The following is a 23,330-nucleotide window of genomic DNA, read 5'->3' on the forward strand; positions in this document are numbered from 1 at the left end:
AGTTTCTTAATGCTTATTTATTTTTGAGAGAAAGGGGAATTGGGAACAGGAGGGGGCAAGAGAGAGAAACACAGAATCCAAAGCAAGCTCCAGGCTCTGAGCTGTCAGCACAGAACCTGATTTGCACCTCGAACCCACAAACTGTGACATCATGACCTGAGCCAAAGTTTACAAACAACAGCGCCATCCAGGTGCCCATTTTGGGTTTTTTTTTAGAAGACAAATATTTCTCAATAAATGGGAAAAAATTTAAAGAGTTTAATGGGGAATTACAACTAAAAATACTTACATCAAAAGAAAATATTTATTAAGAAAGGGACTCCAGCAAGAATGATTACACAAAGAAATTATAATTTGATTAAGTTTAAGGATGAATTATTTTATAAAAACGATTGTGAATGCTATGTGTTTATTCAGTAACTGAATAGCAAATTTAAAAATCTTAATTGCAAATACTTTCAAGAACACTTGCAAGTATAAGCAACAACCTAAATAGTCTCACGTTCTTTATCTTTAAAAGACAAAGCATCTAAGAAACTTAAATTTTATATCCTCATATTTCCTGTTTTTAATCAGTGAAATATAGGGCACCTGAGTGGCTCAGTCAGTTGAGTGTCCAAATTTGGCTCGGTCATGATCTCACAGTTAGTGAATTTGAGCCCCACATCAGGCTTGCTGCTGTCAGTGCAGAGCCTGCTTCGGACCTTCTGTCCCCTTCTGTCTCTGCCCCTGTTCTGCTTGTGCTCTCTCTCCCCCAAAATACAAAAAATTTAGGAAAGAAAATCAGTGAAGTATAGTTCTTAAAAACATAGTTTGACTATATTTCATTTCATATGTAAATATTAAATGAGAATAAAAAAGGAAACTCAAAATCGATTTCTGTCATGACATAAAAAGCAATTATGTGACTCAAGTTTTTCCTAAAAAGATTACTATAATCTGGAAAATAGTTTTTTAAAAGTACACTACTTACATTCTATTAAATATTGTTTAGAAAAATAAATGTAATCTGGTATATACAAACACCATGGTCCATAAAATGAAGGCCCAATATAGGCTTTCCATTATGTACAATGAGTACTTGAACACCTTAACTCTTAAATCAGAAAAACTTGGCTGATGTAAAATTTGTCTCCAAGGAATTTTGTAAAAATCCAACATTTCAACATACAAAATAAGTGACCAATCTCTCAGCTGCCACTATTTATCTGTACTGCCCTACTTATCTGTTCTCCATTCCAGATGCCAATGATTAAAGAAAAATATCACTCCCTATGTTCCCAATATAGTCTGACCTAATTCTAAAATAAAATGATTTAAAATAAATCAAATTTGTGAATACAGGAGAAAAAACTAACCTTTCCTAACATGAAATAAAATCTCTAAAATTCTAAAATTTCTAAAATTAAAGCCAATATTCTAGTCAAAAAATATTATAGAACAAAAAAAAGTTATGTAATACTGCCATATTAAATTCAGAATGGCTCTTCTCTCAAGGAGAGGTTATTATTTATAACATCACCTAAAACATTTTTGGTACCTAGCACTTAGAAAAATGGAGTTAAATATGTGTAACTACAATGAGAATCCATGGTGGGACACCTGGATGGATCAGCTGGTTGAGCATCCGACTCTTGATATCAGCTAGAGTCACAATCCCAGGATTACAGGAAGAGCCTCACCAGGCTCTGTGCTGAGCATGGAGACTGCTTGAGATTCTTTCTCTCTCCCTCTGCTCCTCTCCCCTACTCGCTCATGCACTTTCTCTCTCTCTAAAATTAAAAAAAAGACTCCAAGGTACTGCTAGCTACTATAGTTATTGCAGAGAATATCTTATTTGAAAGAGCTAATATGGCAATAAGCAAAACAAAAAGACGAGTGAACCAAAATTTTACAGATGAAACCTGAATAATCTGTTGTAGAACAAATAATAAACATTCCTGATTTAAGAACTGAAATTAAACAAAGTTTATTTCTAAGACAGAAAATGAAAATATGCTTATCAATAGCTGTTCTAATAGCAGTTTAATATGTACACTGTTTTAAGAAATGCTATATCTCATTTATTTTTAGCACTTGTTAGGTAGGTAGGTACAGAAGATGGTACCCCGTTTTGCTGGTTGGGCATTCAAAGCACAAAGAAGTTAACGAGCTTGTCTTAAAATCATAAAACTAGTTAAAGAGAATGTTGACTTAAAACCTTAGCCTAACAGTCGATTTTACTGGGCAAAGGACTTAAAACAGGACTTCTTAGATCTCCAAAGAAGATATACAAATGGCCACAACCTCATGAAAAGATGTTCAACATCACTCATCATTAAGGAAAAACAAATCCAATCTATGATATACCATTTCAACTCTAAGATGGTTATTATTAAATAAAACATTTTAGGAAAGAAGTATCGGTAAGGATGCAGAAAAACTGGAATCCTCCCTAGTGGGACTGTAAAATGGTGCAGCTGCTATGAAAATGTATGTCAATTCCTTCAAAACAATTTTTAAAAATCAAACAAGAATTACTGTATGACCCAACAATTCCACTTCTAGACATATTCCCAGAAGAACTAAAAGCAAGGACTTGAACAGATATTCACACAGCAATGTACATAGCAGCATTATTCACAACAGACAAAAAGTAGAAAAAACCCATCATCCACTATCAGATGAATGGATAAACAAGATGTGTAATAAAAATATAATAGAATATTATTCAGCCTTATAAAAGAAATGAATTTTTGGTACATACTACCAGGATCAAAATCTGAGGACATTAGCTAAATGAAATAAGCCAGACACGAAAAGACAAATACTATATAATTCCACTTGCATAAGGTAACTAAAACAGCCAAATTGATAGACAAAGTAGAACAGTGGTTACCAGCAACTAGGAAGAGGAAACTATATAAGCAGTTATTAAAGGGCAGATTTTCAATTTGGGATGATGAAAAGGTTCTGTAGATAATGGTGACAGTTGCACAGCCTGAATATACTTGATGTCATTGAACTATACACTGTAAAATGGTTAAAGTGGTCAATTTGTTGCATCTATTTACCACAATAATTAAAAACAAATCAGTTACCCCAATTCCTAGATTTTTATTCCATTAATCCAATAGTTTCCAAAGCCTAATGTCTTTTACTACAATCAAGAAAGTTTTTGGGGCACCTGGGTGGCTCAGTCGGTTGAGCGTCTGGCTTCGGCTCAGGTCATTATCTCACGGTTCGTGGGTTCGGGCCCCTCGTCGGGCTCTGTGCTGACAGCTAGCTCAGAGCCTAGAGCCTGCTTCAGATTCTGTGTGTCTCTCTCTCTGACCCTCCCCTGCTCGCGCTCTGCCTCTCATAAATAAATAAAAAACATAATAAAAATTTTTTTTAAGTTTTTAAATTTGAAATTTTTTAAGTTTTCTTAATGTTTTTTTTATTTATTTTGGAGAGACAGAGACAGTCTGGCTAGCTGTCAGCACAAAGCCCGATGCAGAGCCCGAACCCTCAAACCATGAGATCATGACCTGAGCTGAAGCCACTCAACCGACTGAGCCACCCAGGCACCCCAAGAGTTTTTAAAAATTCCAAAGCCCAGGCCATACTCCCAGGTTAAAACACAGGACATTACTTTTTTTTTTTTTTTTAAACTTTCAAGGTTATTCCACATCCAGGGAAGTTTGGCTACTGCATGAGTCTATATTTCTGTAGCTCTCATGGTACTTTTTAAAATTTCTTAAATTTATAAATAAGTATAACTCCAACAGTAGATATTCTGAACATATCTCCATGAACAAGAGATCTTTATTAAAATCCAAAAGATAACACTTTGTGAATTTTGGATAAACTTCTGCTCACTTAGTAAACACATTACTTATACTATACAGTAAAGAATACTTAGAAAGCAATAATATTCTGGTTTACATCTTCAGGTGCTCTGCAAGTACTCTTTATATGCTTATATTTCTCCAATATAAAAAATTTGTAAGGGGGACCTGGGTGGTTAAGTGTCCAACTCTTGATTTCTGCTCAGGGCATGATCTCACAGTTCAGTGCTGACCATGCAGAGCCTGCTTGGGAATCTCCTCCTTTCCCTCTCTCTCTGCCCCTCCCCTGTTCACACACTCTCTATCTCTCAAAATAAATAAATAAACTTGAGAAAAGAGAAAAGAAATATGTTAAGTATTCTGTTTTACTACTTCCTATCACTTTAAAAAGATGTAGATACAGAAGAAACAGTGGTCCACAGGATCCACAATCTATCTCATCTTTCATGCCCTATAATCTAACTCCAGCACTAGCAAGCTGTATTACCCTAAATAAGGGACTTAATTTTTCTCATAAATGTTTCTGGAAAGCATAAGAATGTAGAAAACTGACCATGCAAATCCTAATGACTGATGCATTAAAGAAATTTCATGAGTACTATTATATCATCACTTAAGATTTCAGAAAATAGGATGCATAATAATCTTGATGAGACATTAATGATAGACCAACGCAGACAGGCTGCAGAGAAGGGAAAGAAAAAGACAGCAACTATGCCCAATTGGGCAAAGAGTAGGTACTTACTTTGAGATAGGTGAAGGTTTCCCCTATCTTTGAGATTCTCAAACACTAACATACAGTTCCAAGAGGGTTCAGAAGACCAGATAAAAAAAATACCTTTTATCAATAAACACTACACCAGGCTCAGCTGGGCTCAAAGTCCTGGAACCATACTGCTAATGTAACAGCTAATATATACATGTGACTACTGAACACTTGAAATGTCCCCAGTCCAAACTGAGATGTACTCTAATTATTGAGTATGCATTAAACTTCAAAAACTTAAAAGTAAAATATCTCAATATTCTTTGCATGATTACATGCTAAAATGATATTTTAGATGTACTGAGTTAAATATATTAAAATTGATTTCACCTGGTTTTTGTTTTACTTTTTTTTTTTTTTAACATGTCTAGTAGAAGATTTAAAATTACATTTGTGACTCACAAAATTTCTACTGGACACTATTACCTTAGAATGCAGGAAGAAAGAAAATGAGTCCTTAGAAAACATAACAGTGACAGCTCTTATCTAGAAGTTTCCAGAGGATTTGAGAAACCCAACCAAAGGACATTCTAAAGCTATCTAAAATGGCTAATAGATCTCCTAATGAAATTTAAATCTGTGTTGTTTATTAAAATATTAGAGATAAAGTCACTGTGTAGAAACCACAGGTGTAGTAATGATAAAACAATTTTATGGGTGAAATTTAAAGTATATTCTTTCATGTATCACCTTAGTAACAAAATCTTGACCAACTAATTTAGGAAAGTTCCTAAAGTTTTATTTTAATTATAACTGTAAAGGCTCTGGTATAAACAACACCATCCAGAAAAACTTTCTGCTATGATGGAAGTACTCAATTTACATTACCCATACAATAGCCACTAGTCACAGAAGCACTTGAAATATGGCTAGTGAAACTGAGAAACTGAATTGTAATTTTATTTCAATTAATTAAAATTTAAATAGCCACCAGTTGCTAGTGGCTACTATCTTGAACAGCATGTTCCTAAAATTTCTTTAAAAGAAAAAAAATAGGGATTTTATTTTCTTATTTTGCCCTAATATCCTAGTTACAATTAACTTTGTACAAATACTTAGGGCTGTACTCCTCTCCATCCTGTGAACTTTGCCTGCTTCACCCCACAAGACCAAAATCTCTGAACCAGGCTCTCTGCTAATACTTAATCCTTAATTCCAGAACCCAAAGTAATGGCTTAGAACACACAGAACAGGCATTTGGTCTCCTTTATGTTATATCCAGAAAGAATTTATTCTATTTATATATACACATGTAACTATACACACACATATATAAGACAGATACATATATATACATATATATATGTATACACACACACACACACACACACACACACACACACACACACTTATATACATATATACTGCCTTTTAAAACTGAAGCTTAAGAGGGGCGCCTGGGTGGCTTAGTCAATTGAGCATCAGACTTCGGCTCATGACCTCGGGGTTCGTGGATTCAAGCCCGGCATTGGGCTCTGTGCTGACAGCTAGCTCAGAGCCTGAGCCTATCTTTGGATTCTATGTCTCCCTCTCTCTCTGTCCCTCCCTTGCACATGCTGTCTCTGTCTCTGTCTCTCAAAAAATAAAAAAATTTTTTGTGTTTTTAATTTAATTGAAGTTAAAGATATCTTACATAGTAGAGTAAAAATCTCAAAGCAGATTTACCAATTAAATATATTTTTGCATAGAAATTATATGGCTACATCTGTAGTTGAGGGAAGACAGTAAAATTATATATTAAATGTTCCCTATTAATTTCTCTCCTATACAATCTCAATTGCCATTTAGCAGACTCCTATGTAAATATATACTGTAAGATATTGGACTAACAGCCTTTTTGCAAAGTTTATTTATTTTGAGAGAGAGAGAGAGAGCGCGCGCGCGCGCACATGCAAGTGGAAGAGGAGCAAAGAGAGAATCCCAAGCAGGCTCTACATACTCAGCATGGAGGCCAATGCAGGGCTCAAACTTTTAGGGCTTGAACTCATGAACGGTGAGATCATGACCTGAACGGATCAAGAGTCAGACACTTAACTGACTGAGCCACCCAGACACTCCTGGACTAGCAGTCTTAAAAAAAAAAAAAAAAAAAAACTAATAACTTTCTGTCCTGTGTACCTTCCTACAAGCATTTAAAACTCTTATTGGGGCACCTGTAATGTTAGTAAGTCACTGGTACTTATTACATCCATTTACCTGCGCTTTCACTAACAAACACAGCGACTGTCATCTGAGTTAGTTCCCGACACTGTAGGAAAATACCTAAACTGTTAAGACAAAACACTGGTCATTCTTTTAACAATACCTGAAGTCAGCAGACTTAAAAGTAATTCTTTTCAATTTTTGTGTTAATTACCCTTACAGCTTCTTAAATTTCTGTGGTTAATTACCTGTATAGTTGAGGGGTTCTTTACAGCTAACCTAGCTATACCACTTGATTTAATTCCATTCCCTCTCTTTTGAGTCCCTGAAGACTGTTACAGTTAGTCAGACAATTAGCTATACTGAAGTCCAGATTATTAGAAGATGAAAATCTATTATCTAAGGGGCATAAAAGGAGGAAGAATAAAGAAAAGGTCAGGAACATTATTTTCTCCTTTGTTCAAAACAAACCAGTTTAGGGGGGCCTGGGTGGCTCAGTCGGTTAAACGTCCGACCTCAGCTCAGGTCATGATCACACCGTCTATGGGTTCGAGCCCCCTGTTGGGCTCAGTGCTGACAGCTCAGAGCCTGGAGCCTGCTCCGGATTCTGTGTCTCCCTCTTTCTCTGCCCCTCCCCCACTCACTCTCTGTCTCTCTCTCTCTGTCAAAATAAACTAAAGACATAAAAAAATTTTTTAAACAAATCAAACCAGTTTCACAGTACCAATTTTCTTCCTTGACCATTGTGTTAATTCTTCATAAGAATGTTTATACAAGTTAAACAAAAAGCGAACTGATCAGTAAACAAAAATAGTATATATGATGCTTAATGGCTTAGCTTCATAATGGGCTAGAAATGCACTAATTTATAATCTAATCTTTATCTACCTTCCCAACTAGCGTTCCACTGAATTCATTGGAACAAAGTAGTAGTCCCAAACCAGAATTTAAAACTGTTTTTTCTACTTGCTTTTTCTTTTTTTAATATATATTTTTGAGAGAGAGAGAGAGCGTGCGCGAGAGAGCAAGCAAGCGCATGCGTCCACCCATGAAAGGGAGGGGCAGAGAGAGAGGGAGACACAGAATCCAAAGCAGACTCCAGGCTCCAAGCTGTCAGCATGGAGCCTGATGCAGGGCCTCAGCTCATGAACCATAAGATCATGACCTAAACCAAAGTCGGATATTCAACCAACTGAGGCACCCAGGTACCACTCTACTTGCTTTTCTAAAGGGCGGGGAGATGGCAGGTAAGTTCCTATGAAAAAATATTTGAGCAACAGCATTTATCCTTCCTGGATAAAAATCAGTTTTGACCACAACTATCCTTCAAGAGTAATTCAAAAGAGCATATACTATTTCTGATACCAATCCATTAATAAAACACAATTTGAATTTAGTCCCCCTTCTAAATGGGTCAGGCACCTGGGTGGCTCAGTCAGCTGAGTGTCTGACTTCAGCTCAGGTCATAATCTCATGGTTCATGGCATCAAGTCCCGCATCAGGCTCACTGCTGTCAGTGCAGAGCCCACTTTGAATCCTCTGTCTGCCCTTCTTTCTCTATCCCTCCCACACTCATGCTCTCTCTCAAAAATAAACTTAAAAAAAATAAATGGGTCAGCCCACAAGAAAATACTAGTGCTCAATTACAGGATTAAATAACAAGTAGAATCTATTGGATTTATGGAAATCTCCAATATAAAAAGTTGTATTTTCTATTAATAGCCCATTAAGAGAGCTTCTTTCATGAAGAGAAATAAAGATACTTTCAGTATCTTACATGGCTCATCAAACACATTCATTTACCTCTACTTATCTTTGAAGCACCCTCCACATAGATAGTAAAAGGCAGGAGGAGCACAAAAAGAATGGTGGAAGTGAAGGCAACAAACAAAAACTGGCCACAAAATTTGCAAAAGCAAAAATAGTAACTAACTTAGTAAATAAGGGCTAAGAGGAAGATACCAAGATAAAAACTAAACTAAACCCACAGGATCCCAAATCCCAGAAGGTTGCAAAAGTTGAAGATACTGGCAGATCTTTGAAGGTGGATGCACAGTGTAACTAAAAAGAGAAAGAATTAAAGTTCAAGTGATGGCTCCTAGACCTACTTCTCCATCCTGTAGACAGGTTCTTTACATCTTTCCACATCAGTGGAAAACTTACAAGCTGACTCTGAATTGGATGAAACAGAGGGACTCTGCACTTAGAGATACTAGATACAGCTATGATGATGTATTCAAAAGAGGATGTAAGTGAAAATCTTAAATACCATACAAGTATAGTATTTCCTCAATATAAATATACAACTACAGCCCCCCTTCCCCAGTAGGCTCCCTCAACATCGGCTGAAGGACTCCCCTGGGAGAGTGATCAACTTAAAGGAATGGGGGTGGGAAGGGACACATACAGATAAACAAGCGAAAGCCACCCAATAAAATGACCAGGTCCCTGACCAGTCATCCTACTAAAGACTGCAACTTCATAGCTACTCACATACAAACAGAATTTCCAATTGACGTTTTAGTGCCCAGAAGTCTCAAGAGTAGAAAAGGAGGGAATTTAGGTATTCAGGACCCCAAAATGTTACTTCTCATGTACTCCCTTCTTAGGAAACTACTACTGGATGGGCACTTCCAAAATAGTTAAGACAAAAAAAGCAAACAGAGACCTAGGAAATAAGGGAAAGGGAATTTCCAAGATGACTGCTTATAGAACAACCAGTCCATATTGGAACAGAAAAATGAAGGGCTTAGAGTTTTTTTTAGTATTTATTTTGAGAGAAAGAGAGAATGTGAGGGCACATGGGGGAGGAGCAGAAAGGGAGGGGGAGAGAGAGAATCCCTAGCAGGCTCTGTGCTGTCAGCACAGAGCCCAATGTGGGGCCCAAACTCATGAACTGTGAGATCGTAACCTGAGCTGAAATCTAGAGCTTGATGCTTAACAAACTGAGCCATCCAAGCGCCCCTAAAATAGAGATTAACTAACAGGAGAGGGGTGCCTGGTGGCTCAATCGGTTGAGTGTCCAACTCTTGACTTAGGCTCAGGTCATGATCCTGGGTCAGGTTCTGCGCTGTGTGGAACCTGCTTAATATTCTCATACTCTTCCTTTGCCCCTCTCCCTGGCTCATGTTCTCTAAAAATAAATCTTGAAAACAAACAAACAAACAAAACACAGAGGGCACCCTGGGTGGCTTAGTTGGTTAAGTGTCTGACTCTCGGTTTCAGCTTCAGGTCATGATCTCACAGTCTGAGAGTTCAAGCCCTGTGTCAGGCTCTACACTGATGGTGCTTGGGATCCTCTCTCACTTTCTTTCTGTCCCTCCCCAGCTTACGCGAGCACTCTCATACACTCTCTCTGTTCTCTCGTTCTCTCTCTCTCAAAAATAAACTTTAAAAAAGAGGGAAAGAAAAAAGAAACTAACAGATAACAAAAACTACTTAAAGGAAGGGAGGGAAGATTTGTACTTCTGGTAGGTAGTCTGGGAATGAATCACCTCTTAGTAATAGATCAAATGTCAGCAAACTTTATCTGAAAAGAGTTAGGGAATAAATATTTTAAGCTAAATATTTTAGGCTTCGTGGGTCATCTCTCTCTCTATTCAGCTGTGCTGTAGTATGCAGGCAGGCATAAAATAATACATATATGAATGAGCATGACTGTTACAATAAAACTTTATTTACCAAAACAGGTAGAAGGCTATATTTACCCTGTGGAGTAGCAGTTCACCAACCCCTGACATAGAAAATTAAATGAAATAAGAAATAATCATGAATACCGAGGAAAACAAATAGATACAGAGAAAATAGAATATAGTCCTAATATACTACACAGCTTGGCTACAAATAGTATTTATATAATCATGACAGGTATTGTTTTTTATAAACTCTTGTAATCCTATTGGCGAGATAAAAAAGAAACGAAGGGAGAAGAGTGCACACAAGTATGCCAATGTCCAAGTGGATGGGATGGGAGAGGAGTATAAAGTAACTAAACCATCAATAAAAGTCAATAGATTAATCTTGAATAACTAAAAACAAGAATAAAGCATGTTATTTGTTTTTAAATTTTTAAATAGGTAAATTAAAAGAAAGTTAAAAGAACTAAAAAAGAATGCATATAAGGGGCACATCTAGGAGTTGGGGCTCAGGATCACAGCTTTTCATCATTTTAGATCTCAGTAATCTGTTTGACTTCTTAAAACTGTTAAATGTGTTTGGTGAACATTGCTAATTACCAGCCTGTATTTCCCCTTCTTCCAATTACCAAACAAATGTCTATTCTCTCCTTCTCCTAATCGGAAACCTTATTTTGTTCAGCGTGGCAATGTTCCCACATAAAATATTCGTTTCTCTCTCAGGAGATAGGTCAGCTAAAGTCTCTAGGAAGAAATCTATTTTCTGATTCAAGGGACACCCCTTCTTGATTCCTCCCTTCCTCTTTCTGCCTGAATTCACTGTAGGTGAAATCCAGAGGGACAACACCCACTGGGATGTGGATGAAAGCCAAAGACTAAAGATGACATCGAAGAAAAGTCCGTAAGCCAAGTGGTTAAGACTTGTCTTTTACAACTGAATTTATTCCTAACCCATACAATTTTTTTGTTGATAATATGGGTTTATGTTCATTTTCAAAGAGGGAAACATAAAAGAGTCTTGATTTGTCCAGGTTTATCTACTCAACCATTCTATTAAAACTAAAAAGAGAAGTTTTAAAGAACATTAAAAAACGATGTGCAATGTGCACGTAAGACATAAAAGGTGGCATCTCAACAATGATACAACAGAACCAAATGTTTACTTCATATACTCACATCTTTCAGGGAGAACTAAAAAAAATTTCCTTTTCTCTTCTCTCACATTCCATCTTAGTACTGTTTCATCTCTCTTGAAGCCTCACTAATTTAACAACTGCTTGAGACCAAAACTTCTAACAGATTGTGTCTCATATCATTTAAATCACAGAGAACTGTAGCAACCTAAAGCATTTAACTGCACAGGAAAAGATGGGATCTTAAAAGTCTTCTGTGTCTTTACCTACTCTACAAATTAGTTTCATAAATTTGCTTAATTCAAAGTTCAAGAAAATTACAAACACTCTAAGACTAAACAGGTCTTATATAGAAAAGCACAAATTTAAATTAAAGCAAAATGAGAAGTCTGGGAATGAGAAGGGCTAACTCAATCCAAAACATAACTACAGATCACTATCTTTTCAAGTATTAATATTACTTAACTTTAACAGAGTACTGTGAATATATTTGCACTAGTATAGTACTAAAATTAGCTTTCATCCCACATTTTTTCTATCATCCCAAATAAGAATTTAGGCCACTATACTGAACCACAGCCACTTCAAGAAAATTGTTAAAATATGTAAAAGAAAGGGTGAAGTGGTCAAAGAAAATCACATATTTATAATGCTTTGCCAAAATTAACCTCCTTCATATGTATGTAAGATAGCTTCTTTTACTCCACATTTTCTGTAAAGCTATAAAAATTAAGAAACCTAAAGAAATGTTAAGTAAGAGTTTACATAAGATAGCCTACCTTTTATTTATAGGTTTTTCATCTTTTTCATAAGGCTTTACAAACCACTTGCCAATGCGTACAAAGTTCCGGTTCATTAAACACCGCTCCAACAGATTGTGAACTGCTTTGAAAAGCAGAGTACGACATTCATAGGAAAGTCCATTCTCCCACACTCCATCTTCCTCTTCTACAAGAGACATGAAAGGAACAAAAAGTAAAGTAGTGACACTATATCTACTCAGAGCCAAGTTAGAAGGTTACAATTTAAACTTTCAATTCATAAACCCCACAACTTAGTACCTTAAACCTACTACACCTCAGAATCTTGAGCTACATCACTTCAATATATCTCTAGACATTAAGATATCAGGTTTCAAAGTTACTCCATAAGGAATAAAATGCCCAAGTGCCATACATTCTATTAAAGTACCTGAAAATTCTTTTCCCACTGCATAAAAAAGCAATGACATAATGCAAACATACTCATTTGGTTTCTGTATCCATTTGTATAAGCTGGGATTTATTATAGACACTCTATACCTGAGATGCCCATTTTTTAATGTTTTTTAATTTATTTTTGAGAGACAGAGAGAGACAGCGAGAGCAGGGGAGGGTCAGAGAGAGAGGGAGACACAGAATCTGAAACAGGCTCCAGGCTCTGAGCTAGCCTCCAGCACAGAGCCTGACGCGGGGCCCGAACCCACGAACCGTGAGATCATGACCTGAGCCGAAGCCAGAAGCCTGACGCTTAACTGACTGAGCCACTCAGGCGCCCCCTGAGATGCCAATTTCTAAGCTGGCTTACTTGTTAGTTACCTTGTCCTAATTCCTCTATTCATTCAGCTTGCCAAAAAAATTGGCCAGTTAATAATTAACCCAAAACATTTTATGTCCATCAGCATTCTAATCCAAGACTCAACTATAAAAATAAGTGATGAATTAAAAGGAAGCTTTTGGCACAGAGTCTAACAAGCAATGCATTATTAGCCACCTTAGGTCTCATTTCAAACAAATTATTTCCGTGATTGCTATTCAGTATAGTATCCTCTACTGGTGGAAAAAATTTTAAAATATAAAAACCTAAATTTAAAATAGCCCTTATGATATAGTTATAACCACCCTCACTAACTATGCATTAGTTCGCAGCCTCAATTTTGCCAGCTCACCTATTAACCACTCCAAGTTATCAAAAAATGTTAATATAGTTATTTCAAGATAAGTCTAGATATAGTTTAACAAAAATGTATTACTCTATCTCTTTCATACCTTTAACAAAGCATCAAATAAATCCTACTACAAACTGAACTTGACCTTTTTAACTTATTTTGTTTCAAATATAAGTATCATTTGTTTCAAATTTAGTATCATTTCATAGCCTATATACCTTATAAACATTTTATAAATATGGATCATCTTTCAAAGTGTAAATATTACATGATAAAACCTTTCTTTTTTTAAATTTTTTAAAATATTTTTTATTTATTTTTGAGAGACAGAGAGAAGCGCGTGCAGGGGAGAGTCGGAGAGAGAAGGAAACACAGAATCTGAAGACAGGCTCCAGGCTCTTCAGCACAGAGCCTGAAGCAGGGCTTGAACCTACGAATCGTGAGATCATGACCTGAACGGAAGTCAGATGCTTAACCAACTAAGCCACCCAGGCGCCCCGATAAAACCTTTCTTAATTCAACACTAAAAATGTCTATACTCATAGAAAAATAATATGCTATAATGCTTTTGAATAAAAGCAGAAACATGTTTAGGGGGACACATGGTTTACATTCATAACCTACACAATAAATGGGGAGAATGAACATTAATTAAAAAGCATATGATGACAGAGGACTTAAACTGCACTAGAAATTTGTGCCACTACAAAGTTAATGTTGACGTTTTATGTTGTTCTTTAAAGTATTTCCTTAAATTAGTCAAGTCGTTCAAGTCAATTATTTTTCCAAAAAGTTAAGCTTTAAAAAAATGAGGTAAGCTTTAGAAAATGAGAGCTGGAATAACTTAAAATCATTAATATTAACGATATAAGGTTTTTACATTCTATTATAGACAACCATATATATATATATAATATATAATACATATATATTATATATATATACATATTTAAAGTCAAAACTTCACAAGTTTCACTTTATTAAAGAAAACGGCATGCTAAGAGAAAAGAGAAGTGGCACATAGGGACTTCAATTTAATTATTTAAGGGGTAGATCCCAAGTATATTTGTAAGTTGCTGAGAGAAAAAAAATAAATCTTAATCAATGTGCTTTTAGCCTAATCAGATTCTATCATTTCAAAATTAGTCACATAAAAAATTTTACCTCAAATTATGATTTATGATTATTAAAAATATGCAGGTTTTTAATTCCAAGAAAGTTATCCTGGGAATATCTCCCAGTTCTTCACTTCTTTGTAATCTACTTAGTATATTTTTATTGCCATTTACCTCAAAAATCCTTACCTTCTAAGAAGCACAATGGTTGTAACATTTGTTCTACACAAGAAACTTTTACCAAAACCTTTCTAGCTAGTTCTAAGTTCAATGGCCACAAAGACTTAAGACACAAAATTACCATTACATATCAGAGTTGTGCAGTTACTATAAACTTCAAATATGAGAAAATTATTCACTTAAAACTTGAGAATGAATTTGTTTTCTTCCAAAAAGAGTAAATAAAAAACTCTCTGGAATAGTAAAAGCCTGTAACACAATAATTTATATACACTTTCTTTTCTTAGAGTGAGCGAGCAGGAAAGAAGGACAGAAAGAGAGAGACAATCCTAAACAGGCTCCACAGTCAACACAAGAGCCTGACACAGGGCTTAATCCCAGGACCCTGGGATTATGATCTGAGCTGAAATCAAAGAGTTGGACACCCGACTGAGCCACCCAGGCACCCTTATGTACATTTTTTTTTTACATAAAATACATAAAATTTTTTACACCCAAAGTTAAATGATTTAAGAATACTACATATAGCTTAGAAAATTAATCAGTATTAAGTTTCAAGCATTTCTCCCATTGCTCTAAATTTTAATCTAGGGAAACTCAGGTGAACTTAATGCTTTTATCTAGAGAAATTCAAGTGAACTTAATCCTCATTTTACATCATACCCTCAAATGCCCACAATTTTCATTAACACTAAATGGGAGTTTGGCATAAAACAAAGAACAAATCACCTATTAGGGTTTTCTAAGCCAACAAATATCTTAAGTATATCCTCACCTATGTATCAAGTAACTAAGCAACTATTACACTAAAGTAATATAATTTCATTTTTCACTGCTGAGGAAATGTCTTAATAACACTCAGTGAAAAGCCTAAAGGTTTTTTTGGGGGGGAGGGCAGTGGGATCACACAGAAATAAGAGCCTACTGAGCAAAGCTTCTAATATCCTGATGTTATAATGACTATAGTAAAAATACTTCTCCACATGTTGTATTCAGATATGAAAAGTGAAATGGTACAACCAACCCACCCAAGACAATGATATGTACCTCTTACACTAATTAAAACAAGTCCTTGAATCTCAACACCAGTATTACAATGGAGAAGGGAGGTAGAGGGGAACACATGGCAAATCTTTACCTAGCTCTTTTCAATTTAATCAACCAGAGCCTAATGGAGGAAGTCTGCTTAATGCATTTAAATAAATGTTTTTCCTCCTCTTATATCTATATCCCCACAGAAAACAGGTTCAATTTTGTTTATAGTACTTTTCCATTAGAACTCTTGGCATTAGAATTCTGCATCATCTTGAAAAATTTTTACAAATTATCTATTTGAAAAAAAAAAAACAATACAGAAGTCCAAATGCTAAATTTGATTACCATGAAATATTGTTTTTCCCTGAGAATACAGACTACAGTGATGATCAACTATGTGATAGGTCAACAAACTAATTCCGAGTGGTGGGACACCTGGCTGGCTCAGTCGGTAGACATATGACTCTTGACCTGGGGGTTGTGAATTCAAGCCCCACATTGGTTAGAGAGATTACTTAAAACTATTTAAAAATAATTCTGAGTGGGGGAAAAAATGAAAAACAAATGAGCTGATACACCTACCATACCTAATTTTCAACATTTTTCTCAAAACTGACATCTTTAAACATCTCCACAGTAATAAATCAGTAAAAAGGGAATCTTCTCCTACACAATTTTGCCAAGCTATTAAAACACAACATACACTAATTAATAATGAACAGGTCAAAATAATGATGGTAGAAAATACTATGTGAAAAAAAATTTCCTGAAAAGACTAAAGGAAAATGTTTAAATGTCTAATTCAGTGTTTGTCTTAAATAATTGCCCATTCACAGCCATTCACTCAACAAATATTACTGACAGCCTTAAGCTGGCAGCAGCATTGATCTATGGCAAAACCTGAAAAGCTATGGTTTAAATACCCTAATATATGTTGATGATTATCGTTGATATGAAGATGTAAAAAATACAGGTTTTTGCTCAAAATGAACAGTACACAGAAAAAACATGAAAAAAAATTGTTCCTAGAAAACAAGTCAATAAAAAAGCTGGGTCACAATAAATCATGGAAGAAAATAAAAAGGAACTCTCTCTCTTCGGGGTAGCTGTAAAACAAAATTTTTTAGTTTGGCTGACAACAGATTCCTATACTTCACTACTGTTTATCTATTTGTTAATCCTGTTAAAGGTGCCACTCAGGTTAAATTTCACTATAATTAACATCCTTCAATAAAAGAATCTAAAATTAAATTCTAAGACTAACGAATGGCCCATTTAGTTTGACAGTATTATGATGAAATTCTTGTATAATGAAAAGTATTTGAACACGCTGCTAAAATTCCATATATACACCACAGGAGCCAGAAAAAATAACAAATATTTTTAGCCCTGAGTTTGTTTATTTTAGTTCTCAAGGTATCAAGTTTTCTCAAAGTCTCCTCACATTCTAGCTTACCATATTTTTTTAAAAGATGTAAACCTCAGAAGAGGTTTTATTTTTATTCTTATTTAAGGGAAAGACTGAAAGCCAATAATGACAGCAATAAAATTCCAAAAAAGTGAAAGCACAAAAGAAAAATACCCAGAAAATTCTTCTCCTCCAAGGACACACTAATAGTAATAAAACAATCTTGCTTTGATGCAAACTAATAGCACACTTAAAAGAATCAAGCAGTCCTGCCCACTATAGATAAATAGGACTTGTGACCAGGGGAATTAAGCTAAAATTTTTCCAGCACCGGTTTTATACTTCTATCACACAACCACTAAATGAGGTTTGCTACAAATGTTAAAACAAAAACAAAATAAATAACAACAACAACAAAACAAAGAAATAAATTAAGGCTGTAATCAGAGCCGAATTTTGTTCCCTAATCCTTCTTCTATCAAAACATACTGATAATGATTTAACTATCCATTCTCTCAGAGGAAACAGAGCAAAAAGTTAAAAATAAAAGTAGAAATTTTTGACTTTGGGATTCAAGGAATATTCTGAACAAATGTCTTCCTGGGATGTTACAATTAGGCCAATACTAGTTAGCACAAATCCTAACCCAAAAATCATTAATTATTAGGTCTCTGCAAATTACTAAAAACAGTATTGACTACTGCTACAAAACAAATAACTGAGGGTTTAAAGTATCAAATTAGATTTGGTTTGCTGTGACAGATTTTTACTAATTAGCAATAAGATGAGTTACATTCTATTTCTATACCTCATCTACACTTGATAGAAAGTGACCAAACACATGCTACACAGGCAAAATTTAAAATGCACGATAAAACCTGATCAGAGTCTTCAGAAATATTAAGATTATCAAAATAAGAAAAGTCTGAGAAAATATCAGAGTCTAAAATAGCCTAAGGAAACAGGACAACTGAATATAGTATCCTAGACAAGACAGAGCATAGAAGAAGAACTTCAGGTAAAAATAAAGAAAATAAAGGAAACCCAAATAATGTATAGTTAACACCACTGTATCACTATCAGTTCACTAGTTGTGAAAAATGTGAACAATATATAAAATATTCATAATAAAAGTTAGTTATACAGGAACTTTCTATAATATCTTTGCAAATTTTATGTAAAACTATTTTAATTAAGAGTTTATTTTTAAAAATACACTAAAGATGACAAAAAAGAAGGGGGTTAATCAAAGGCAATTTGTACTTTTATAACTCAGTAATTCAGTTAATAAGAAAAACAATTCTAATCTTTGCAAATTAGAATGCCTTCCCTCCTTTTCCCATCAAGAAGGGAAATATCACCATAATCACAACCATTTCAGTAACAAGATGTCATAGGTGCTGAACCAAACAGAAGGGCCCAGCCTGTGCCTGCAAAAAGCAAGCTCAAACTAAATTAACCAGCTTTTTAGTTACCACCTGGGTCCTTCCGGTTCCCCTTTCCTCAGAGCTACACCTCCACTTGGAACTCAGGATTGCCTCCTGCAGCTGATGCCACCCCTACTGTCCAGCTGCTCTCTTCTCAGGGGAGCTTAAAAGAAGGGAATAGAGTGCCACAGATGGGAAGAAATGAAAAAGGGGTTAGCTAGAGAGACAGAGGCAGACTAATTATCCCAAAAGGGAGGCAGACGGTGTCCCTGGAGCAAAGAAAAGGGCTAGACAAATATACTCCATCTGAAAAGACCTTATTATTCTTTAAGATATGTCTGATTTAAGTAACAACATTCTAAAGTAAATGACAAGTTAGGGGGGAGAAAAAGCTAAAACATTACATAAATACCAATGACTACACACACTACAAAACAGACTTTGGAATGGTAATTGTGATTATACATACCACTCCTAATATTTCTATTGCTTTCATTCTGATAAATTTTTTTAAAGTTAATTACCATTCAGCAAAATCTAACGATTAAAACTGAATCTTCCAAAATTATATCCCTTTACATTCAAGATCAATATTTTAAACTACAGGTACTACCATTTTTTTAAATTAGGCTAAAAGGCAAAATTAAACTACAGAAGCAGTTTAGCCCAGTTTTACGAGAAAACATTGAACATGAAATTTAGGGGAGCAAAAAATCCATATAGTATTTTCATATATACATCAAAACAGCTCACATTTTTAATTTTCACAGGCTTAACTTTCAAAACATTAGTCCTATTATGTTTTTAGTATTAAACTAAATACCTCACACCTGTTAAAATTATCTTTGTTTCCACAAAAAGTATTACGTGGAATCTGGGGGTGGGGGGAATCATCTGTTCAGATGCTCTGCCAATTTTATTAACACTAAAATCCCCAAGTCAGCATTATAGTTTATCAACAACTATTTTATAGTTATAGTTTATAAACATTATTAAAATACTCTCCAAACATTTTAGTAAGGTGGTTTTTATGACCACTTAAAATAAAGATTAAAATAACTCCAGCATACCAGTCAATGAAAGAAAAGGGAAGCTGGCAAGCTTAGCTTTTGGCATGACACTTAAAAAGCATCATGTTGCTGATGCCATTAAGAAATTTCATATCCTGATACATATGTATATATCATATATTTGTGCACATATCTATATAAACACATCACATACTTAGAATTACACTGCACACTTGGAACTAAGAACTAATCTTTCCAGCAGGGATCTGCTAGGAAAGCTGAAAAAGCTGGAAGCATTAATCATAAAAGAACTGCAATCACTCCCAAAAGTAAGGATTAGCACTGAAGGGCTTGTTCATTAGAAGGTAAAGGCGACTTTCAAAACAAATGTAACACATGCATTCCTACAGAAAAGTTAGTCTTGCTAAAGGCTTGAGACAGCCACCTGGATTACATTACATCCAAAAATAAAATAGGTCTTACAGGTCAAATGGACGCTAATAGAAACCTCAGAGTACTCAATTTCAAATAATGTGGTTTTTTTTTTTAAGTTCTCTAAAAGTCCTAATTTTACCTGTCAAGAATCACTACCAAACATCTTGCTTAAGTGATTCATACCTTGCACACAAATAACTAATCATTTACAAAATTCCTATCATCAAAGACTCAGTTAACATTGATTCTTACAAAATAAGGAAAAGTATCAGTGATTACTACAAGAGCTGTAGTTTTTCCTTCTAAAGTAACATTTAGTCCTAAAAGTCACAAAAATAAGACAGAAGTAACCTTATTGATACATTTATAATAAAATTATTTCTGTGTAACTTTTTAGATTATGACCCCATGTTGTATAAAAGCTAAACAAGTTGGCACTAGTCTCATCTTAATGATAGTCTTTGATAAAACAGTATCTAAAAGAATCACTCTCCAAGAATAACACAATTAACATATGCTTTCATATGTTAATAACCACAATTAACAATAACTAAATAAATATGTACCTAAAAAAAACACATGAGAAAGTTAAAATATTTCTAGATACCCCTACAACTATCTGCATACTCATACAGTAGACAGCAGTGGCAAAACTGATTCAAGTGGTTAGTTATATACACCTGCAAATTACTGTTAGGAAGTTTAAGCTCCCCAATTCCATTTTTCTTAGATAATGTAACATGTCTCCTCTGTGCCCTATCTGCAAGAAGTTCACAAGAAAGCTGGATGGTGAAAGAACAAAGTTACTCAAGGCTAAATAAAGTCTACCATAATATGGAAAATTTAAGTAAAATAAAATAACCAGAGTGAAATAAACTACAGTTTTATCTGGCTTCATACCTAACAGTGTTTCACACACACACACACAAATCTCAATTTGTAATATAAATAACTTTTAGGAAAAGTATCCAATGTTGCTGTATCATTACTTAGAAATGATAAGTTGTTTTCACCTGACAAGTCATGGTGAATAAGGTCAGCAAAATTGGGGTCTTCACCCCACCAAAATATCCACAACTCTCTTCTTCCAGGTCTTTGATCTCGCCGCCAAACACCAAGTACATCTGCCTTAAGGCAGCGACTAAAACTGCTCAAAATGGGGTCTTCCTCTGTCACCGGAAACAGAATAGGGGCAGAAGTTGGGCCTTGCCATACATATCTTTTCCATTTAATTCCCGTCAAGTCAGCCTAAAGAAAAGAAAACATGATTTATTATTGCACATTCACTCAAAGTCAAAAGTACTCACTTTTAGAGTCCCTTCTTTCATTAAGGCATTACAATTTTTCAATATATACTTTAGATATTAAAGCAGAATGACTAAAACACTGTTTGGTAAGTGAACCAAAAATTTAAAGAACGAAAACAGTTAAAAAAAATTAACACTGACACGTCACTACATAGTAATAAATAGTGTACCAAAGAGAAATAAAACAAATGTAATAATGTTTAATATAAACATGTACTTTAATACTGCACACTTAGGACACATCTAAGTTCTGTTGCAACTGACCACACTTGTAACAGAAAATTAATTTTTAAAGACTCATCATCCCATGTTTACAGAAGTGATGTCTTTAATGGAAAGAAATGTGAACTATAACTGAAAAAAGTTCTTGTTAGTTCTTCACATATCCCTTTTAGGAAAAGTGAAACAGGTGCTCACAAAGAACTGTCAGATTTGTAGCAGTCTATTTTCAAAGAACCTGATCCTAAAAGGACCAAAAATAGAGTCAGAGAAGACAGAAACGTAAAACCTGCTGTTGTCTTACTGCATCTGAAGAGATGCTGATTAATGGACATTGTACAAGAAAACATTTTATGAGAGAGAAAGAAGGGCACTAGAAATCCTTATATACAGCATGGTGAAAGAAATTCGACAGAAGAAATTCAGTTATTCTTTACTGCGCTTGAAGGTGTAAAACCTAAGGTGCCGAAAATGAAACTGCTGATACATGACTGGCAGTTTACGCTTGCCAACTAGTTGTGCTCCGCCCACTCAGTTCACTTACCTATCACCTTCTCTCTTAATATTTCTCATAGCACAGAAAATACGAAAAAAGAAAGTCATCGAAACTTTAAATCACGGATGAAGCTACGCTACTGCCCAATTTGAGGACTAAATATTTGCAACAGTTGGTACTTTTCAAAGTCTTAACAGTTGGATGTTCCCAGAACTGGGCCAACCTATACAATTGTCATTCTTACATCCAGCTTCCCTAGACTTTTCAATAAAAGGAGGAGCTGCCTGCTCAAAGCATTCTAAAAATACAAACAAAACAAATGCAAAAAAAAAAATTTAGTGCAAAATCATGACACTTCCATTAGTCCGTTTCACTGTCACACAAACATCATGTAATAAAAAGATGGCTAAAAATTGTGAAAATGGTAAACTGTTTTTAAAGTTTAAAGAGAAAACCTATGAAATGGTATCCACTGGTTTTTACACACAGCTCTGAACTCCTCGAAGGAAGAAACTAATCTTCTGCTGATTTGACTCATTAGAAGAACGTAAAACGAAAAGAGATTTTCAGCATCTAAGTTCCGGTGTACTGTTTATTGGGGGAAACCAAAGTACCAGACTGAGGCATAAAGGCACTGGCAGAATGAGCAGCAATGCGAAGTGTGAAGAAACATACATGGTCAATAAGGAGAAAAGCAACAGCTAAGCAAGAAACACCGGGAAACGCCGTCCAGCCAGATAAGCGGCACAAGTTAAAGGCAGGACTACGGTGAGGAAGAGTCAGAAAAGGGGGGAGGGGGCGGGGGGGAGCCAGCACTCCTACACTAGAGTCCAGGATGGTGGGTGAGAGACGCGTTTCCCGGCGTCGGTGCGGAGCTCGGCCGCCACGCCGGCTCCGGCTCGGCCTAGCCTGGGGACTCGGGCATCTGGATCAGACCCGGACCCCCTCCCCCACGGCCCAAGGGCGCACCTCGCGGCCCCCTCCCCCACCGCCCCGTTCGCCGGGGCCTCTGCCCGCGGCCCGGGCACTCACCAGGCAGAACAGGTTACAGTGACAATCTTCCAGGCTGGCCCCGTTCGGCACGAAGGAGGAACTCATCGTCCCTCACAGCAGCCGCCGCCGGCGCCACAACCCACCATCCGCCATTACCGCCGCCTCCGACCAGAGAGAGAAACACAGACACCGGGGAGGGCGGGGGGGTGGTGGTTGGGGGAGCGGTGGAAGAGGAGGCCGCCGGGCCGCTCGCCCTCCCCACCCACCCCCCCGCCGCCGCGAGCAGCCCCCGC

General features: G+C 35.9%; 1 protein-coding gene across 1 annotated transcript in view; it reads right to left on the bottom strand.

Annotated features, from left to right (window-relative positions):
- The window catches only part of MED13 (mediator complex subunit 13), a 112,316-nt gene extending 89,079 nt beyond the window's left edge, over window positions 1–23,237 (bottom strand). The window contains exons 1-3 of the mRNA XM_029926723.1: window positions 23,077–23,237; window positions 21,036–21,270; window positions 12,265–12,433 (exon numbers count right to left, since the gene is read on the bottom strand). Of these exons, the coding sequence (XP_029782583.1) occupies window positions 12,265–12,433; window positions 21,036–21,270; window positions 23,077–23,142 (470 nt within the window). The 5' untranslated portion in view covers window positions 23,143–23,237. The remainder of the gene's footprint in view (window positions 1–12,264; window positions 12,434–21,035; window positions 21,271–23,076) is intronic.
- Window positions 23,238–23,330: the final 93 nt, after the last annotated feature.

This window comes from Suricata suricatta, chromosome 17 (assembly GCF_006229205.1).
Source record: "Suricata suricatta isolate VVHF042 chromosome 17, meerkat_22Aug2017_6uvM2_HiC, whole genome shotgun sequence".
NCBI lineage: Eukaryota > Metazoa > Chordata > Mammalia > Carnivora > Herpestidae > Suricata > Suricata suricatta.